The 18,505-nt window shown below is 43.6% G+C and overlaps 1 protein-coding gene across 5 annotated transcripts in view; it reads left to right on the top strand.

Moving 5' to 3' along the window:
• The window catches only part of C2H3orf20 (chromosome 2 C3orf20 homolog), a 93,832-nt gene that overhangs the window by 15,671 nt on the left and 59,656 nt on the right, over nt 1–18,505 (top strand). For 4 of the 5 annotated variants that reach the window (XM_003906860.4, XM_009181298.3, XM_003906861.4 and 1 more), the window contains exons 5-7: nt 885–1,004; nt 14,349–14,481; nt 15,542–15,823. In XM_003906860.4, coding sequence (XP_003906909.2) covers nt 885–1,004; nt 14,349–14,481; nt 15,542–15,823 — 535 coding nt within the window. The remainder of the gene's footprint in view (nt 1–884; nt 1,005–14,348; nt 14,482–15,541; nt 15,824–18,505) is intronic. The other variant, XM_021922676.1, reaches the window with a different exon arrangement.

The raw sequence follows: 18,505 nt of genomic DNA, 5'->3' as shown, positions 1-18,505 counted from the left end.
ACACTTAATTTGGATTCTCTCTACACCAACAGGGTTGATGGGTTTTATTCCTTCTTTACCATTACTGGCCATTGTTAGTTCTTTTCATTTCTACCAAGTTAGAAAGTCCTGAAAGTTGTTTTAATTTCAGCTTCTGGATCACTCGCAGAGGTGATTACTTTTGTGTTTTATCATCCATTGTGGAATCTTTGTAGTCTTTGTCCGCTTAGGAGGTCCAGTTTGCCATTTTCTTTTTGAATTTGAGTGAGCTGTGGTGAGTGAATCACCTAACATTTTCTAACAATGGTTTCATGCCTAACCAGTGAAATGACTATATTTGGGGGAAGAATAAACAAATGATTTGGTGAGGTTTGTGTAAGAATGAGCAAGATTTTCCACTAGCCATAAGGGTGCTACATTTTAATTCTTAAGTGGTCAGACATCAAATGATTCTACACAAGATGGTGTGATTCTGCAAGAGACTGATATATTATTGAAGAAGCATCTGATTTCTGTGGCTTAGATAAGGGGGAATAGATTATTCTTAATTTCCTTCTTACTGGCCCAAGGCTTATCCTCTCAACCTGGTGTAGCACCGATATCTGCCTTTGCCCTTGGAGTAATATCACCTTTTGTGCTTGCTTGCTGTTCCTTGTTCCGGTCCGCATCTTGAGGGTTGGGGAGGAGAGGCACTAGCAGAGGGGAACTATAAAGATTTCCCCTAATTGCTCTGCCGGTGCATTGCAAAATCTCCTTCTTCCAAGATCTAGGTGTTTTGTAACAATGCGTCACTTTACAGTATCTGACCCACCATACTACTAGAATAAGAAATCCATGTTACATTTTTGGCTAATAAAATTAAAAGTAAACAGTTTAAAGAAGAATCTCTCTCTCTCCCACTCCAGAGTCCCTCGCAAACATATCCGCCATTGGGGTGAACTCGCCTTACCAGCTGATCTACCACTCTTCCACAGCCTGTCTGAGCTTTTCCCTCTCTACTGGAAAAGAAGCCAAGAAGAAAATAGGTAACAATGGTTGCTAGCAAGACCTCATAGCCTACCATTCATTGGTGGTGGCAGTGGGGTGGGGGATAGGTTTCTGTCTACCCTGCGTAGGTTGGTGGGATGGTTTGATTTGGTCTTCTGATTGGAAGGATACATAGTGGCTCCACCTGGAGATCCAGCAGCTGTCCACACAGATTTGCTCATGGAAAGGTTGTCACAGCCAGCCCTATCACTGCATAGCATGGGCTCATCATTTCAGTTTGCTCGTGCCCTGCTTTCCCAGTGATGTGGTGTCCCTCCCCTGGGACAACATCCCACCAAACCCATCTCTTCCACCCCCTACAGTATCCCAAACTCACGCCTCTGCTCAGACAGCTTTGTCCAGTCACGCAGCAAGTGAGGGAACTAGTATCTGAAGAGAGGCAAACCTGGTAGACCTCAGTTGCACATCCCAAACTGGGCAAGTTTGTGTGGGCAGGAAACAAAGACATAGAAGATACTCCTGTTCTACTGAGGAAGACACACACAGGAGAGGCTTCAGGAAGAGAACAGGTGGCAGATGAAGACAAGCAGTCTAACAACACCTGCTCAAGAAGAAGCTCAGAGGAGAGACAGGCTGAGGCTGCAGAGAGCAGGGAAAAGCCTGGCAGAACTCCCAAGTCCACCCTGCTAGCCATGACAGATGGGTTGTGGGGACAGGGTAGGTAGGAGAAGACCACGTTCCTGAAGGTGGTGAGAGGGGGTGGATGGTAGGCAGGAATGCTCAAGCTGTCCAGTTGATTCCCACTGACACTGGAGGTAAGGCTGGAAGCCAAGGAGCTTGGATTTCCTCTATGCCCCCACCCCTGGCTGGCTGTGTGACCCACCTTCCTCAGCCCTCACCTCCATGTCGGTAAAAGGGAGATGGTCATCATGGGCGTGCCTTGTATTTCATCACTCACCATATCAAGCTGATCCTATACTCTTTCTGTTAATGAACAAACGGTTATTGAACACTTGCTAACTGTCAGTCTCTGTACCAAATGCTGGGGATACAGATGTGGACTTGTAAGACAGAAAATGCCTTGCTTAAAGGAGCTGACCTCCTCAGCTTCCGGGCACGGAGTAGCTTCGGCGGCTGCCACACCTTCCTGACTGCTTTACCTGTGTTGATATGTGCTTCATCTCATTGTGGTACAATAACCCACAGCACCATTGCCAGCACCCCACTGCATATGCGCCTGGCTTGGTACTCCATTACCATGTGCCCTCCTGAGCTGGCCCTAGATCTGGCCCTGTGATCCCACAGTCAGTTTGAGGGAAAAGGAAGTACCCTCAAGATACCTGGTGATTTAATGACTTTTTCTGCTTAATGAACCTGAGGGTGATGTCTTGAGCAAGGTTGTTTCAAAGCAAAAGTTAAATACAGAAGTCCTCCTTATCCAGGGTTTCCCCTTTCTGTGGTTTCAGTTACCCATGGTCAACCACAGTCCAAAAATATTAAGATATTTTGAGGCAGAGAGAGAGAGGGACCACATTCACATAACTCTTTTTAATTTTAAATTTTTGTGGGTATAGTTGGTATATATATTTATGGGTTATGTGAGATATTTTGATACAGGCACGCAGTAATCACATCAAGCTAAATGGGGTGTCCATCACCTTATGCATTTATCCTTGGTGTTACAAACAATTCAATTGTGCTCTTTTAGTTATTTAAAAATATATAATTAAATTATGTTTGACTATAATCATCCTGAATGCTATCAACTACTAGGTCTTATTCATTCTTACTATTTTTTTGTATCCATTAGCCCTTCCCACTCCACACTACCCTTCCCAGCCTCTGGTAACTATCTGCTCTCTATCTCCATGAGTTTAATTGTTTTAATTTTTAGCTCTGATAAAGTAGAACATATGAAGTTTGCCTTTCTGTGCCTGGCTTATTTCACTTAACATAATGATCTCCAGTTTCATTCATGTTGTTGCAAATGACAGGATCTCATTCTCTTTTTATGGCTGACTAGTACTCCATTATATGTAGGTACCACACTTCTTCATCCATTTATCTGTTGTTGACTGATACTTAGATTGCTTCCAAATCTTGGCTATTATGAAAGGTGCTGCCCTAAACATGGGAGTGCAGATATCTCTTTATTATACTGATTTCTGTCCTTTCAGGTATATACTTAGAAGTGGAATTACTGGATTGTATAGTAGCTCTATCTTTATTTTTTTGAGAAACCCCCAAACTGTGGTTGTGCTAATTGACATTCCCACCAACAGTTATGAGGGTTTCTTTTTCTCCACATCTTCACCAGCATTTGTTGTTGCCTGTCTTTTGGACAAAAGCCGTTTTAACTGGGTGAGATGATATCACCTTGTAGTTTTAATTTGCATTTCTCTATCAGTGATGTTGGGCACCTTTTCATACACTTATTTGCCATTTATATGTCTTTTTTTGAGAAGAATGAGTTTGAAAGCTCATTCAATCAGATTATTAGATTTTTTTTTTTTCCTATTGAGTTGTTTGAGCTCCTTATGTATTCTGGTCATTAATCCTTTATCGAATGGGTAGTTTGCAAATATTTTCTCCCAGTCTGTGGTTTGTCTCTTCACTTTGTTGATTGTTTCCTTTGCTGTGCAGAAGCTTTTTAACTTGATGTGATCTGATTTGTCCATTTTTGTTTTGGTTGCCTGTGCTTGTGGGGTATTACTCAAGAAATCTTTGCCCACTCCACTGTCCTGGAGAGTTTCCCCTAATGTTTTCTATTAGTAGTTAATAGTTTGTGGGATTTGGCCTGAGATTTAAGTCTTTAATCCATTTTGATTTTATTTTTGTATATGGTGAGAGATAGGGGTTCTTCTGTATATGGATATCCAGTTTTCCCAGCACCATTTATTGAAAAGATTGTTCTTTCCCCAGTGTATGTTCTTGGCACCTTTTTCATAAATAGGTTCATTGTAGATGTATAGATTTATTTTAGGTCTCTGTATTGTGTTTCACTGGCCTACGTGTCTGTTTTTATGCCAGTACCATGCTGTTTTGGTTACTATAGCTCTGTTGTATAATTTGAAGTCAGGTAGAGTGATTCCTCTAGTTTTGTTATTTTTATTTATGATAGCTTTGGCTATTCTAGGGCTTTTGTGGTTCCATATAAACTTTAGGAATGTTTTTTTCTATTTCTGTGAAGATTGCCATTGGTATTTTGATAGGGATTGCATTAAATCTGTAGATTGCTTTGGGTAGTATGGACATTTTAACAGTATTTATTCTTCCAATCCATGAACATGGAATAGCTTTCCATTTTTTGATGTCATCTTCAGTTTTTTTGCATCAGTGTTTTATAGTTTTCATTGTAGAAATCTTTCATTTCTTTGTTTAGTTCGTGACTATTTTAAATGGAATTACTTTCTTAGTTTCTTTTTCAGACTATCCACTGTTGGTATATAGAAATGCTACTGATTTTGTTATGTTGATTTTTGTATCCTGCAACCTTACTGAGTTTATCGGTTCTAATAATTTTTTGGTGGAGTCTTTAGGTTTTTCCAAATACAAGATCATATGATCTGCAAACAAGGACAGTTTGACTTCTTCCTTTCCAATTTGGATGCCCTTTATTTCTTTCTCTTTTCTGATTGCTCTAGCCAGGATTCCCAGTACTATATTGAATAATAGTGGTGAAAGTGGGTGTTCTTGTCGTGTTCCTGATTTTAGAGGAAAGATTCAGTTTTTCCCCATTCAGTATGATACTAGGTATGAGTCTGTCATATATGGCTTTTACTGTGTTAAAGCATATTCCTTCTATACCCAGTTTTTTGAGGGTTTTTATCATGAAGGGATGTTGAATTTTATCAAATGCTTTTCCAGTATCAGTTGAAATGGCCACAGGGTTTTTGTACTTCATTCTGTTGATAGGATGTATCACATTGATTGATTTGCATATGTTGAACCATCCTTGCATCCCAGAGATAAATCCCACTTGGTCATGATGAATGATCTTTTTAATGTGTTGTTGAACTCAATTTGCTAGTATTGAGGATTTTTGCACCAATATTCATCAGTGGTATTGGCCTGTAGTTTTCTTTTTTTTGATGTGTCTTTGTCTGGTTTTGGTATCAGAGTAATACTGGCATCATAGAATGAGTTTATAAGTATTCCTTCCTCCTCTATTTTTCAGAAAAGTTTGAGTAGGATTGGTACGTTCTTTAAATGTTTGGTAGAATTTGACAGTGAAGCTCTTGGGTCCCAGGCTTTTCTTTTCTGGGAGACTTTTTATTATAGTTTCAATCTCGTTACTTGTTATTGGTCTGTTCAGGTTTTGGATTTCTTCATGGCTTAGTCTTGGTAGGTTGTATGTGTCTAGGAATTTATCCATTTCTTCTAGATTTCCCAATTTATTGACATATAGTTGCTCATAATAGGGACTAATGATCCTTTGAATTTTTGCAATATCAGTTGCCTCCTTTTTCATCTCTGGTTTTATTTAATTGGGTCTTCTCTCTTTTTTTCTTAGTCTGGCTAAAGGCTTGTCAAATTTGTTTAACTTTTTTAAAAAACAGCTTTTGTTTTTATTGATCTCTTGTATTGTTTTCCTTGTTTCCGTTTTATTTATTTCTGATCTTATCTTTATTATTTCTTTTCTTCCACTAATTTTGTGTTTGGTTTGCTCTTGCTTTTCTAGTTCTTTAAGTTGCATCATTGGGTTGTTTATTTGAAGTTTTTCTTCTTCTTCTTCTCTTTTTTTTTTTTTTTTTTTTTTTTTTTTTTTTTGAGATGAAGTCTCACTCTGTTGCCCCAGGCTGGAGTGCAGTGGTATGATCTCAGTTCACTGCAACCTCTGCCTCCCGAGTTCAAGCCATTCTCCTGCCTCAGCCTCCTGAGTAGCTGGGATTACAGACGCGCACCACCATGTCTGGGTAATTTTTGTATTTTTAGTAGAGACAGGGTTGCACCATGTTGACCAGGCTGGTCTTGAACTTTTGACCTCAAGTGATCTACCTTCCTTGGCCTCTCAAAGTGCTGGGATTACGGGCATAAGCCACCGTGCCTGGGCTGAAGTTTTTCTTCTTTTTGATGTAGGCACTTAACAGCTATAAATTTTCCTCTTAATACTGCTTTCACTGTATCCCATAGGTTTTGGTATGTTGTGTTTCCATTGTCTTTTGCTTCAAGAATTTTTTAAAATTTCCTTCTTAATTTCTTCATTGACCCACTGGTCATTCAGGAGCATGTTGTTTAATTTCCATGAATTTATGTAGTTTCCAAAATTCCTCTTCTTGATTTCTAGTTTTATTCCATTGTGATCAGAGAATATGGTTGCTGTTATTTCAGGTTTTTGTTTTTTTTTTAATGTTTTAAGACTTGTTTTGTAACCTAACATATGATCTAGCTTTGAAAATGATCCATGTGCTAAGGAAAAGAATGTGTATTTTGCAGCCATTGGATGAAATGTTCTGTAAATATCTATTAGGTCCATTTGGTCTATAATACAGATTAAGTCTGATGTTTCTTTGTTGATTTTCTGTCTGGAAGATCTGTCCAATGCTGAAAGCAGGGTGTTGCTATCTCCAGCTATTATTTTATTGGGGTCTTTCTCTCTCTTTAGCTCTTTTTATTTGCTTTATGTGTCTGGCTGCTCCAGTGTTGGGTATATATATATTTATAGTTGTTACATCTTCTTGCTGAATTGACTTATTATATAGTGACCTTCCTTGTCTCTTTCTATAGTTTTTGTTTCAAAATCTATTTTGTCTAAGTATAGCTACTCCTGTTCTTTTTTGATTTCCATTTGCATGTAACATCTTTTTTTCATTCCTTTATTTTCCGTCTATGTGTGTCTTTATAAGTGGAGTGTGCTTCTGATCATGGGGTCTTATTTTTTTATCCATCCAACAACTCTATGTCTTTTGATTGGAGAGTTTAGTCCATTTACATTCAATGTTATTATTGATAAGTAAGGACTTACTCCTGCCATTTGGTTGTTCTCTGGTTGTTTTGTGGTCTTATTCTTCTTTCCTTCGCTCCTGTCTTCCTTTTACTGAAAGTGATTTTCTCTTGTGGTATGATTAAATTTCTTGTTTTTTATTTTTTGTGTACCCATTATGTGTTTTTTGATTTGAGTTTACCATGAGGCTTACAAATACTATCTTATGACTCATTATTTTAAGCTGATAATAACTTCACACTGTTTGCATAAACAAAGAAACAAACAACCAAAGAGAAAACTAATAAAACTCTACACCTTAACTTCATCTCCCCACATTTTAACTTTTTATTTCTATTTATATCTTTTTGTAGTATATCTTGAAAAGTTGTTGTAGCTATTATTATTATTATTATTTTTTGAGACGGAGTCACGGTCTGTCACCCAGGCTGCAGTGCAGTGGCACGTCTTGGCTGACTGCAACCTCCTTCTCCTGCGTTCAAGCAATTCTCCTGCCTCAGCCTCCCAAGTAGCTGGGACTACAGGTGCATACCACCACACCCAGCTAATTTTTGTATTTTTAGTAGAGATGGGGGTTTCACTATGTTGGCCAGGGTGATCTCGAACTCCTGGACCTCAAGTGATCTGCCTGCCTCGGCCTCCCAAAGTGCTGGGATTATAGGCGTGAGCCACCATGCTGACCTGTAGCTATTATTTTTTATGGATTTGTCTTTTAGTCTTTCTACTTGAGATAGTAGTAGCTTACACACCTTAGTAACAGTGTTGTAATATTCTGGTTTTCTCTGTACTATTACCAGTGAGTTTTATACTAACACCTTTTCTTTCTGATTGAAGTACTGGCTTTAGGATTTCATGTAGAAGAGGTCTGGTGTTGATGAAATTCCTCAGCTTTTGTTTGTCTAGGAAAGTCTTTATTTCTTCATGTTTGAAAGATATTTTCACAAGATACACTATTCTAGGGTAAAAGGTTTTTTCCTTCAACCCTTTAAATATGTCATGCCACTCTCTCCTGGCCTGTAACATTTCCACTGAAAAGTCTGCTGCCAGACAAATGGAGCTCCATTGTATGTTATTTGTTTCTTTTCTCTTGCTGCTTTTAGTTTCCTTTCTTAGGATCCTTGACCTTTGGGAGTTTGGTTATTAAATGCCTTAAAGTAGTCTTCTTTGGGTTAAATCTGCTTAGTGTTCTATGACCTTCTTGTACTTGATTTGGTATCTTTCTCTAGGTTTGGGAAGTTCTCTGTTGTTATTTCTTTGAATAAACTTTCTACCCCTGTCTCTTTCTCTACCTCATCTTTAAGGCCAATAACTCTTAAATTTGCCCTTTTGAGGTTATTTTCTAGATCTTGTAGCCATGTTTCATTCTTTATTCTTTTTTCTTTTGTCTCCTCTGACTGTGTATTTTCAAACAGGATGTCTTCAAGCTCACTAATTCTTTCTTCTGCTTGATAAATTCTGCTGATAAAAGATTCTGACTAATTTCTCAGAATGTCAATTGTATTTTTGAATCCAGAATTTCTGCTTGATTCTTTAAAATTATTTCAGTCTCTTTAAAAATTATTTATTTATTTATCTATTTATCTATTTATTTATTTATTTATTTATTTTTGAGATGGAGTCTTGCTCTGTCGCCCAGGCTGGAGTGCAGTGGCACGATCTCGGCTCACTGCAAGCTCCGCCTCCCAGGTTCACGCCATTCTCCTGCCTCAGCCTCCCGAGTAGCTGGGACTACAGGCGCCTGCCACCATGCCCGGCTAATTTTTTTGTATATGTTTTAGTACAGAGTTTCACCATGTTAGCTAGGATGGTTTCGATCTCCTGACCTGTGATCCGCCCACCTCGGCCTCCCAAAGTGCTGGGATTACAGGCGTAAGCCGTCACGCCTAGCCTATTATTATTATTTTTTATTATACTTTAAGTTCTAGGGTGTATGTGCACAATGTGCAGGTTTGATACATAGGTGTACATGTGCCATGTTGGTTTGCTGCCCATCAACTCATCATTTACATTAGGTATTTCTCTGAACGCTATCCTTCCCCCAGCCTCCAACCCCCGCAACAAGCCCTAGTGTGTGATGTTCCCTGCTCTGTGGCCAAGTGATCTCATTGTTCAATTCCCACCTGTGAGTGCGGTGTTTGGTTTTCTGTCCTTGTGATAGTTTGCTGAGAATGATGGTTTCCAGCTTCATCCATGTCCCTGCAAAGGACATGAACTCATCCTTTTTTATGGCTGCATAGTATTCCATGATATATATGTGCCACATTTTCTTAATCCAGTCTATCACTGATGGACATTTGGGTTGGTTCCAAGTCTTTGTTATTGTGAATTGTGCTGCAATAAACATATGTGTGCATGTGTCTTTATAGTAGCATGATTTATAATCCTTTGGGTATATACCCAGTAATGGGATGGCTGGATCAAATGGTAGTTCTAGTTCTAGATCCTTGAGGAATCGCCACACTGTCTTCAATCTCTTCGTTAAATGATAGAATTCTGAATTCTTTCTCTGTGTTATCTTGAATTTCTTTGAGTTTCCTCAAAGCAGCTATTTTAAATTCTCTGTCTGAAAGGTAATATATCTGTTTCTCCAGGATTGGTCACTGGTGCCTTATTTAGTTCATTTTGTGAAATCATATCTTCCTGGATGGCCTTGATGCCTGTGGATGTTCATCAGTGTTGGCATTGAAGAGTTAGGTATTTATTGTAGTCTTCACAGTCTGGGGTTGTTTGTACTTTTCCTTCTTGGGAAGGCTTTCCAGGTATTTGAAAGGGCTTGGGTGTTGTGACCTAAGCCATATCTGCATTAGGGGGCAACCCAAGCCCAGTAACATTGTGGTTCTTTCTGACTCAGAGAGGTACTGCCTTGGTGATCTTGGATAAGATCCAGGAGAATTCTCTAGATTATCGCAGAGACACTTGTTCTCTTCCCTGCTTTCCCCCAAACAAATGGAGTCTCTCTCTGTGCTGAGCCACCTGGAGCTGGGGATGGGGTGACACAAGTACCCCTGTGGCCACCACCACTGGGACTGCACTGGATGAAACCTAAAGCTAGCACAGCACTGGGTCTTGCCCAAGACCTGCTGTAACTACTGCCAGACTACTGCCTATATTTGCTGAAGGCCCCTAGGGATCTACAATCAGCAGGTGGTGAAGCCAGCCAGGTTTCTGTTCTTCCCTTTAGGGCAGAAAGTTCCCACAGGCCCCAGGCAGGTCCAGAGATGTTGTCTGGGAGCCAGGACTAGAGTAAAACACCTTCAAAATCTACCTGATATTCTATTGTACTGTGGCTGAGCTGGCACTCAAACCATGAGACACAGTCCTTCCCACTCTTCCCTCCCTCTTGCACAGGCAGAGGAGTCTCACACTTTGGCCACCACCACCAGGTCCATGGGGAGTACTGCCAGGCTACTGCAACTGTTCACTTAAGGTCCAAGGACTCTTCAGTTAGGCCTGGGACTCACTCTTCAGGGCAGTGGGCTCCCCTGTGCCCCAGGACAGGTATAGAAATGCCATCCAAGAGCCAAGGCATGGAATCAGAGCCCCTTAGTGCTCTGCCTCCTCATTGCTGAGCTAGTACATAAGGTGCAAGACAAAGTCCTCTTTACGTTTCCCTCTGCTTTTCTCAAGCAGAAGGAGTCCCTCACTGTGACCACCACATCTGAGAATGTGCTGAGTCTCTCCTGAAGCCAGCATGTCTCAGAGTGTCACCCAAGGTCCACAGCCTACTACCTGGGTATCACTGCTGGTTATTCAGTCAGCAGGTGATGGGTCCTGCCAGGACTGGGTCCTTCCCTTCAAGGAAGTAGGTTCCCTTCTGGCCCAGGATGTATCTAGAAATGTAATCTGGGAGCTAGGGCCTGGAATGGGGACCTCATGACACTGACTGGTACCCTATCCTACTGTGGCTAGACTGGTATCCAAGAGGTTAAATGAAGTCCTTTTTACTCTTCCCTCTTCTCTCCTCAAGTGGAAGAAAGGGGTCTTTTTTGGAGCCATGAACTGTGCCACTTGGGCTTGGGGGAGGGGTGTCACAAGCACTCCCTTAGCTGCCCCAGCTGGTGCCTTAGTAGGTTGCGTACCTTCTAAATCCACTGGCTCTGAGCCCAGCTCAGCACTAAGGCTTGCCTGGGAGTTGTAGTCCTTGCGGCCTAGGTTGCCTTTCAAGTTTATTTAGAACTCCAGAGCCCACAGTGGACAGGCGTGCCAAAAGGCAGGATGCAGCCACTGGGATGGGTGATTTCCCTTTGGCTAGGGCAGGTCTAAATGCTCCCTCCATGAGTGAGCTTCAGCTGAGTTCAGCCTGCTTTTGCTTTCCACTGTGACGGGAAAGCACTGAGTTCAATGCAAAGTCTGACAATCATTGCACTCTCCCTCTCCCAAATGCATAGATCCTCTCTCTGTGCCATGTAGCTGCTGCCAGGGATGGGGAGGGGTTGTGTCAGCAATTCAAGACTGTCTTTCCTACCTCTCCAGTGCCTCTTTCAGCAATATGAAGTTAAAATCAGGTACTATGAGTGCTTACCTGGTTTTTGGCTATTTTGAAGATGCTTTTTTTGTGTAGGTAGTTGTTAAATTTGGTGTTCCTGTGGGGAGGACAATCAGTAGAGCCTTCTATTTGGCCATCGTTCCCCACCCCTCCACCTAACTTTTATTACAATATGTTGTTTTAATTGTTCTATTTTAGTAGGAGTTATTGTTAATCTCTTAGGGTCTAACTTATCAATTAAACTTTATCATAGGTGTGCATGTAAAAAACATAGCATATACAGGTTTGGTACTATCCATGCTTTCAGGCATTTACTAGGGGTCCTGGAATGTGTCTCTCAAGGATTGGGGGGACTGCTGCATGTCTATTGGCCTCTTGTCTATGTGACTGCTTTCCTTTGCCACCCAACTTTTAGCCGCCTTGTTGTGTCCATTGACACTGGGATGTATATTCCGTGATGCTGCATTATAGGGCCTTAATCTTGTTTAGGAATTAGGCTCATATGTGCATGCTAGGATGGGTGATTAGCCTTGCCTCATAGCTCATAAGTAACTGTGGGTCCAAGCTAGCCCAGCAATGTCCCAGTTTATGCCTGTTGTCCTATGACATATGTATGAATGATGCCTGATTTTGCTATAGCCATTCTGGTTTGAAGTCACTTTGGGTTTGGGGGCCTCCACCATCCATTCCATATCCATATACTATTCCAGCTCACCTGCTGGCAGTTCTGGGGCCAGGCTGACTTTGAGCACCAGCTCCAGGAGTTGGGCTTACGTAACCCTGAGGGGACGGCAGCTATTTCTGGAAGGTATCCAACGTTACAAGAAGAGAACTGTTAATGGCAGTTCCTAATCAGAGCAAGAGACCATCACCTTTGAGGAGCCCAAGGCACCTGGGGCAGGTCAGACATAGAGGCTTAATCCAGCAGATGCTCCAGGTGGCCCGCCAGCAGGTCGCTGGACCTCAGGCCCTAGGCTTAAGTTCAGGGTTCAGTCTCTGGTCCCTGTTGGCAGGAGAAGTGGGGAAAGCGACCAGGAACCACTCAGGGTGGCAGATACCAGAGATGGTCCCCAAGCACTGGCCAACAACCTCCAGGCTTCACCAACAGCAAGGAAAGCTACATTCTGAGGACCTCAGGGCTTCAGTTAGAGCCTGAGAAATGCCCCCACCCAAAGCCAGGTTTCATCCTCAAATCTAAGGTGAAGTTGAGCCTGCATACTACGAGGCTGCAACTGGGTGGGAGTCAGAGGTTCAGTGTAGGTAGGACCTGACACAAATGACTAAATAGATGCCCCTGGAACCTAGGGTGGGAGGATCACTGCCATGACTCCACATGACCACATCCTCACACCACCTGTCATGGAGGACAGCTGTGAAAATTAGTATCACAGGCACAGATCGTTGTCATCCAGGTCATGCAGATCATTGTCATCTAGTCTGCAGAAACTCAGATGACAGTGATCTCTGCCTGTGGCACTTGGGCTCCCTCCAGAAGACCCAAGATTAGCCATCATCAGAGAAGTTTTCAAGCTGATTGAGAAGAAAGAGAAACTTTGTGTCTTTAATCAGGAGAATCAAAAGGGTCCAATTCAGTAAGGGCAGTCGAGCCCCAGAAATGCTCTTTTCCTGGAACCCAGGGAGACATGGCCAGTGTCATCACTTTGCACAAGTCAGTCCCTGACACATCCATCATGGATGACTCACAGTATGAGTAACATCTCTCTTTGATAACTGACCAGTCAACAATTCCTGGTGAGCATCAATGATACCCCCAATATTCTGACATTTAGAGGATGCTGCTCTCCTGCTCTTCCTGGCCCCATGTCCCCTAGTAAACACAATGTCTTGAGAAACCATTTTCTGAAACCCCTCCTATATTAGTTTTCATGCTGCTGATAAAGACATATCCAAGACTGGGAAGAAAAAGAGGTTTAGTTGGACTTACAGTTCCATATAGCTGAGGAGGCCTCAGAATCATGGCAGGAGGTGAAAGGCACTCCTTACATGGCAGCAAGAGAAAATGAGGAAGAAGCAAAAGCGGAAATGCCTGATGAACCCATCAGGTCTCATGAAACGTATTCACTATTATGAGAATAGCACAGGAAAGACCGGCCCCCATGATTCAATTACCTCCCCTTGGGTTCCTCCCACAACAGGTGGGAATTCTGGGAGATACAATTCAAGTTAAGATTTGGGTAGGGACACAGCCAAACCATATCATTCTTCCCCTGGCTCCTCCAAATCTCATATCCTCACATTTCCTTTTTTTTTTTTTTTTTTTGAGATGGAGTCTCACTCTGTCACCCAGGCTAGAGTGCAGCGGTGTGGTCTCGGTTCACTGCAACCTCCACCTCCCAGGTTCAGGAGATTCTATTGCCTCAGCCTCCTGAGTAGCTGGAACTACAGGTGTATACCAGCACGCCCAGTTAATTTTTGTATTTTTTGTAGAGATGGGGTTTCACCATGTTGGCCAGGCTGGTCTCGAACTCCTGATCTCAGGTGATCTGCTTGCCTCGGCCTCCCAAAGTGCTGGGATTGCAGGCACGAGCCACCATGCCTGACCATGTTCTCACATTTCAAAAGCAATCATGCCTTCCCAACAGTCCCCCAAAGTCTTGACTCATTTCACCATTAACCCAACAGTCCAAAGTCTCATCTGAGACAGGCAAGTTCCTTCCACCTATGAGCCTGTAAAATCAAAAGCAAGCTAGTTACTTCCTAGATACAGTGGGGATGCAGGTATTGAGTAAATACAGCCATTCCAAATGGGAAAAAAATGGCCAAAACAAAGGGGTTACAGGGCCCATGCAAGTCCAAAATCCAGCGGGACGAATTTTAAAGCTCCAAAATGATTTCCTTTGACTCCAAGTCTCACATCCAGGTCACACTGATGCAAAAGGTGGGTTCCCATGGTCTTGGGCATCTCTGTAACTTCTTGCCCTCCAATTACAGGAAAATCTAGAACTATAGAAGATGTCAGCATGCCGCCCCCGCATCGAGGAGTGGGAACCCCTGCCAACAGCCTGGAGTTCAGCGACCCCTGCCCTGAGGCCCGGGAGAAGCTGCAGGAGTTGTGTCGCCACATGTGAGCACCTAAGTGCTTGGGTCAGGGGAGGCAAGGGTTCTGAGAAAGCCCGGCCCCCAGCTGGGAGTCCCTGTGTATATGTGAGTGTCCAGTCACAGAAGTGTGGGAGACATGCTGCCTGAGAGCATGGGTTATGCGGTACTCCCCATGACAGCCACAGGTGCAGCGTCCCTCACAGGCAGACACACACCCCTGTCCTTCCTTGCTCACCATCCTCCCTACAATATCACTGCAACCATGCAAGGAAGACAAGATTGATGCCCATTTTGTGGATGGGGAAACTGAGGCAGCCTAAGCAGGTATGTGAGTAAGAAATTGCCTGAGCTCACACAGCTCCAGTGGCCTGCCTCCTGCCCCTGCTCAGCAATGCTCTCTACCTCTGCAACACCTTGCCGGGGATGCCCTGTTGCATGACTCCTTACATTTAGGGCTTTTGTGCCCTGTTTGTTTCTTAACTTAATTTGCCAGATGTTCTACAAGACAAACAAAAACCTCTCAAAACAAACCAAAAAAAAGTTAGTGGTTTTTATCATTCTGTGGAGCCATCCCACAAGCCCTAGCAATTTACTCAACATTTCTCTCAGGGCCCAGGCCATTGGGTGTAAAGGACTTAAGCGCCTGTTCACATCTAATAGCTTAGTCATATATATCTCTGGGGGGTCGCTGGGCTGGAACATGGGGAGAGGGCAGCCACTGTTTGCCTCCTCACTGTGACACTCTGGAAGGAAGCTCTGTTCCCTGAAACCTCAGGACTGGGGTGAGCAAGGTCTTCAAACCCTCAGGACCGCCCCCACACTTCCACACACAGTCCCACTCCATAGGTCCTCACCCTCAGGCTCAGGTGGAAATCAGGCAAGGGCTGTTCTTAGACGGGCACTGGGAACTTCCCAGTTCTTCCCAAAAACTACCTTTATGGACGAGGGAGCGTGGGTTGGGGACGTGTACTTTGGGGACAGGGGAATGGGATAGGGGTCTTGGGTACTAAGGAGGGGCTGTAGAGAGCATCCCTGGTGCGTGAGAACCAAGAGGCTAGACAATATATTGGTCTCCTTCTCTGCAGAGAAGCCGAAAGGGCCACGTGGAAAGGGAGGAATATCTCCTACCCCATGATCTTACGAAACTACAAGGCAAAGATGCCCTCTCATCTAATGATGGCCCGCAAAGGAGACTCTCAGACCCCGGGTTTACATTACCCTCCCACCGCAAGTGCTCAGACTCTCACCCCCACACCTCACCCATCATCCGCCAACCATCTCGTCAGTCGGCATTGTCAAGAGGGGAAGGCGCCCAAGAAGGCCTTCAAGTTTCATTACACCTTCTATGACGGCTCCTCCTTTGTTTAGTATCCTTTTATTTGGTGCCACCCTATTTCCCCAGCTACTCAACCCCAGAGAACTCCAGGACTTGACACAGCCTAAATATTTCCTTGGGCCTTTTAGTTATCAGAGAAACCTGGTGGTGGGTCTCTTGGGTATTAAAAGTTTGTCTAGATCAGACTCAGGAGGTCAGAGGAGGAGGTAAGAAGTTTCAAGCCTCAAGTTCAGTTCAGATCAACATGAACATACCAAACCCCAGCTACCTGTGAGAAGCTTGTCAGTGCAGGCTGTGAATGCAGACAAAGTCCCTGCCTTTGAGGACCTCTCAGTTGAGACAAGGTTAAAGACACAAAATAAATCATCTCTAGTGGAGAGGAGGGAGTTAGGAGGCCTTAAACAATTGGGAACCTTCATCCTTCTCTCCCTGGCTCAGTGGTTAAGCCCTGTGGTCCTTGCATACTTCACCCATCCACATCCTTGGAGCCTGAGACCTCACCCCAAATGCGCTATCTCCTGGGCCCTGACTGCTCTGCAGCTGAGATCTGACTGGGCTCATGAGCCTAGTGCTAGCTGTGTCCCAACCTTGGATGTAGGAGCAACAAAAGGAGAAACATTTTCTCTTTGAGAATCTGATGAAAGCTATAGACCTTCTCCCTAGAAATAAGCACTTATCTACACATACCTATAAGGCGTTACCTGTGATTGCAGGGCATTTACCAACCTCCAAAGCCTGTCTTTGGATCTGAGTTTGAAAAGACAAATCTCCTTGGAGGGTGAGCCCTGAGGCATACTTCAGAGTGATTTGAGTCTGATTATTTTCTTCATTCACAGATGTGTATCGAGTAGCTATCACGTGCAATGAATTCAGATAATGAAGTTAATAGACCATTTGTACTTCAGAGGGAGCAACTTTAATTGCTCCTTTTAAAGTGAAGAGAAGGAGTTTGAATTTGGGTGATAAAAGCAAAAGAGAGGGCTCCCTTTAGAGAATGTCTGGGTTGGAAGTCACCTTGTACCCTATGTTCTTTTTGGAGGTCCTGTTGCCCAAACCCAACATGTTCTAGAGCTGGACCAGATCACAGATGTCTTTCATTGGCCACAAGGACTCTGAGGCCTGAGAGGGCAAAGCACTTATTCCAGGTTACGCAGTCTGGAGTTACATAAAATGTCACGGATGGGAAACACAGTCATTTGTTTCTGCCCCTTCACTGCAGAAATGGGTAAACTGAGACCCAAAGGCATGGTGTAACTGACTGTATGCCACAAAAGGAATTCTGTGGCCAAGCTAGGCCTGGGTTCAGGGCCTCGTTGCCTCAATTTAGGGTCCTCTCTTGGGTACCATTTTTATACCTTTAAGGATTATTTCCTCCAGCACAGAGCAGGGTAGAGGGCGATGGAAGTGGATCTCATTTTAATAATACAATCACTGGGCACTCAGGATCCCCTGCCCCTTTCTTGGAGGAGAGGATGGGTCTCTAGGCTGTCTCAACCACTTTCACAAAGGCCAAGGCCCCCAACTAGGCTCTCCTGGCAGCAGCCTCCTTGCTTCCTTTGTCCTCCTCTTGACTGAACTGGGAATTGAGGATTTAAGCGCTCTGTCAAAGAAGTCTCATTGTTTCTCAGACCGTAAATGAATCCATTCATCACACTCTGCTCGGCCCTGCTTGCAACACGTCCACAGTATTGAACACAGCTGACTCCTTCGAGAGCAGCTGCTGCTTGCAATGGTTATGTTGTGCCCCACCCCCGCTTCTTTCTGACTCTTCGCTGCATTTAATAGGATGATCTCCCTGAGCTCCTCATGAAGCTGTGTCTATGAATTAGTCTTCTATCAGGGGCTTCAGAAAGAGGGTGGGCTTGTGTATGATAAGAGCACAGTACCCTAGCCTGCAGGAATCTCTGTTCTCTCACTTGTCCCAGAATTCTGAACACCTTCCCAACCCCTACCCCCAAATGGTCTGAGAGATCCCCCAAACTTTTGATCCATTGCTGCTGGCACTCTTGACTCACACGCCAGCAGTGCTCACCTCCTGGCAATTAATGCTCTTCTCTTTGGGAGTCCTAAAAGACTAGGGCTCTAAGCTCAGTTCTTCTTGGTGACCCTACACAAGTCACTTGATCTCTGTGCCTCACTTCCCTTGATTATAAGATGAGGAAGTTGAACCCAGTGATCTTAAAGGAGAAATTCTGTGTTACCGTGTTCAAATAGTCAGAACACATGTGCAGCTATTTGATCCCTCTCAAGTACAGAAAATGTTTGGAAAGCTCTTCTTTCACTTAATGGCTTCCATAGAACACTGGGTTCAGTAGTCGATTCTGTTTTCATAGAGATTGCTGGTCAAGCTCTCAGGCAAAAATGATATGTCTGGGCCGGGCGTGGTGGCTCACGCCTGTAATCCCAGCACTTTGGGAGGCCGAGGCGGGCGGATTATGAGGTCAGAAGATTGAGACCATCCTGGCTAACATGGTGAAACCCCGTCTCTACTAAAAATACAAAAAATTAGCCGGGCGTGATGGCGGGCACCTGTAGTCCCAGCTACTCAGGAGGCTGAGGCAGGAGAATGGCATGAACTCAGGAGGCGAAGCTTGCAGTGAGTCAAGATCGAGCCACTGCACTCCAGCTTGGGCGACAGAGCAAGACTCCGTCTCAAAAAAAAAAAAAAAAAAAAAAGGTATGTCTGCAATGGGAATATCATAAAGCTCTAAGC

The sequence above is a fragment of the Papio anubis genome, chromosome 2 (assembly GCF_008728515.1).
Source record: "Papio anubis isolate 15944 chromosome 2, Panubis1.0, whole genome shotgun sequence".
In the NCBI taxonomy this organism is placed as follows: domain Eukaryota; kingdom Metazoa; phylum Chordata; class Mammalia; order Primates; family Cercopithecidae; genus Papio; species Papio anubis.
This window is presented reverse-complemented; position numbering and strand designations above follow the sequence as displayed.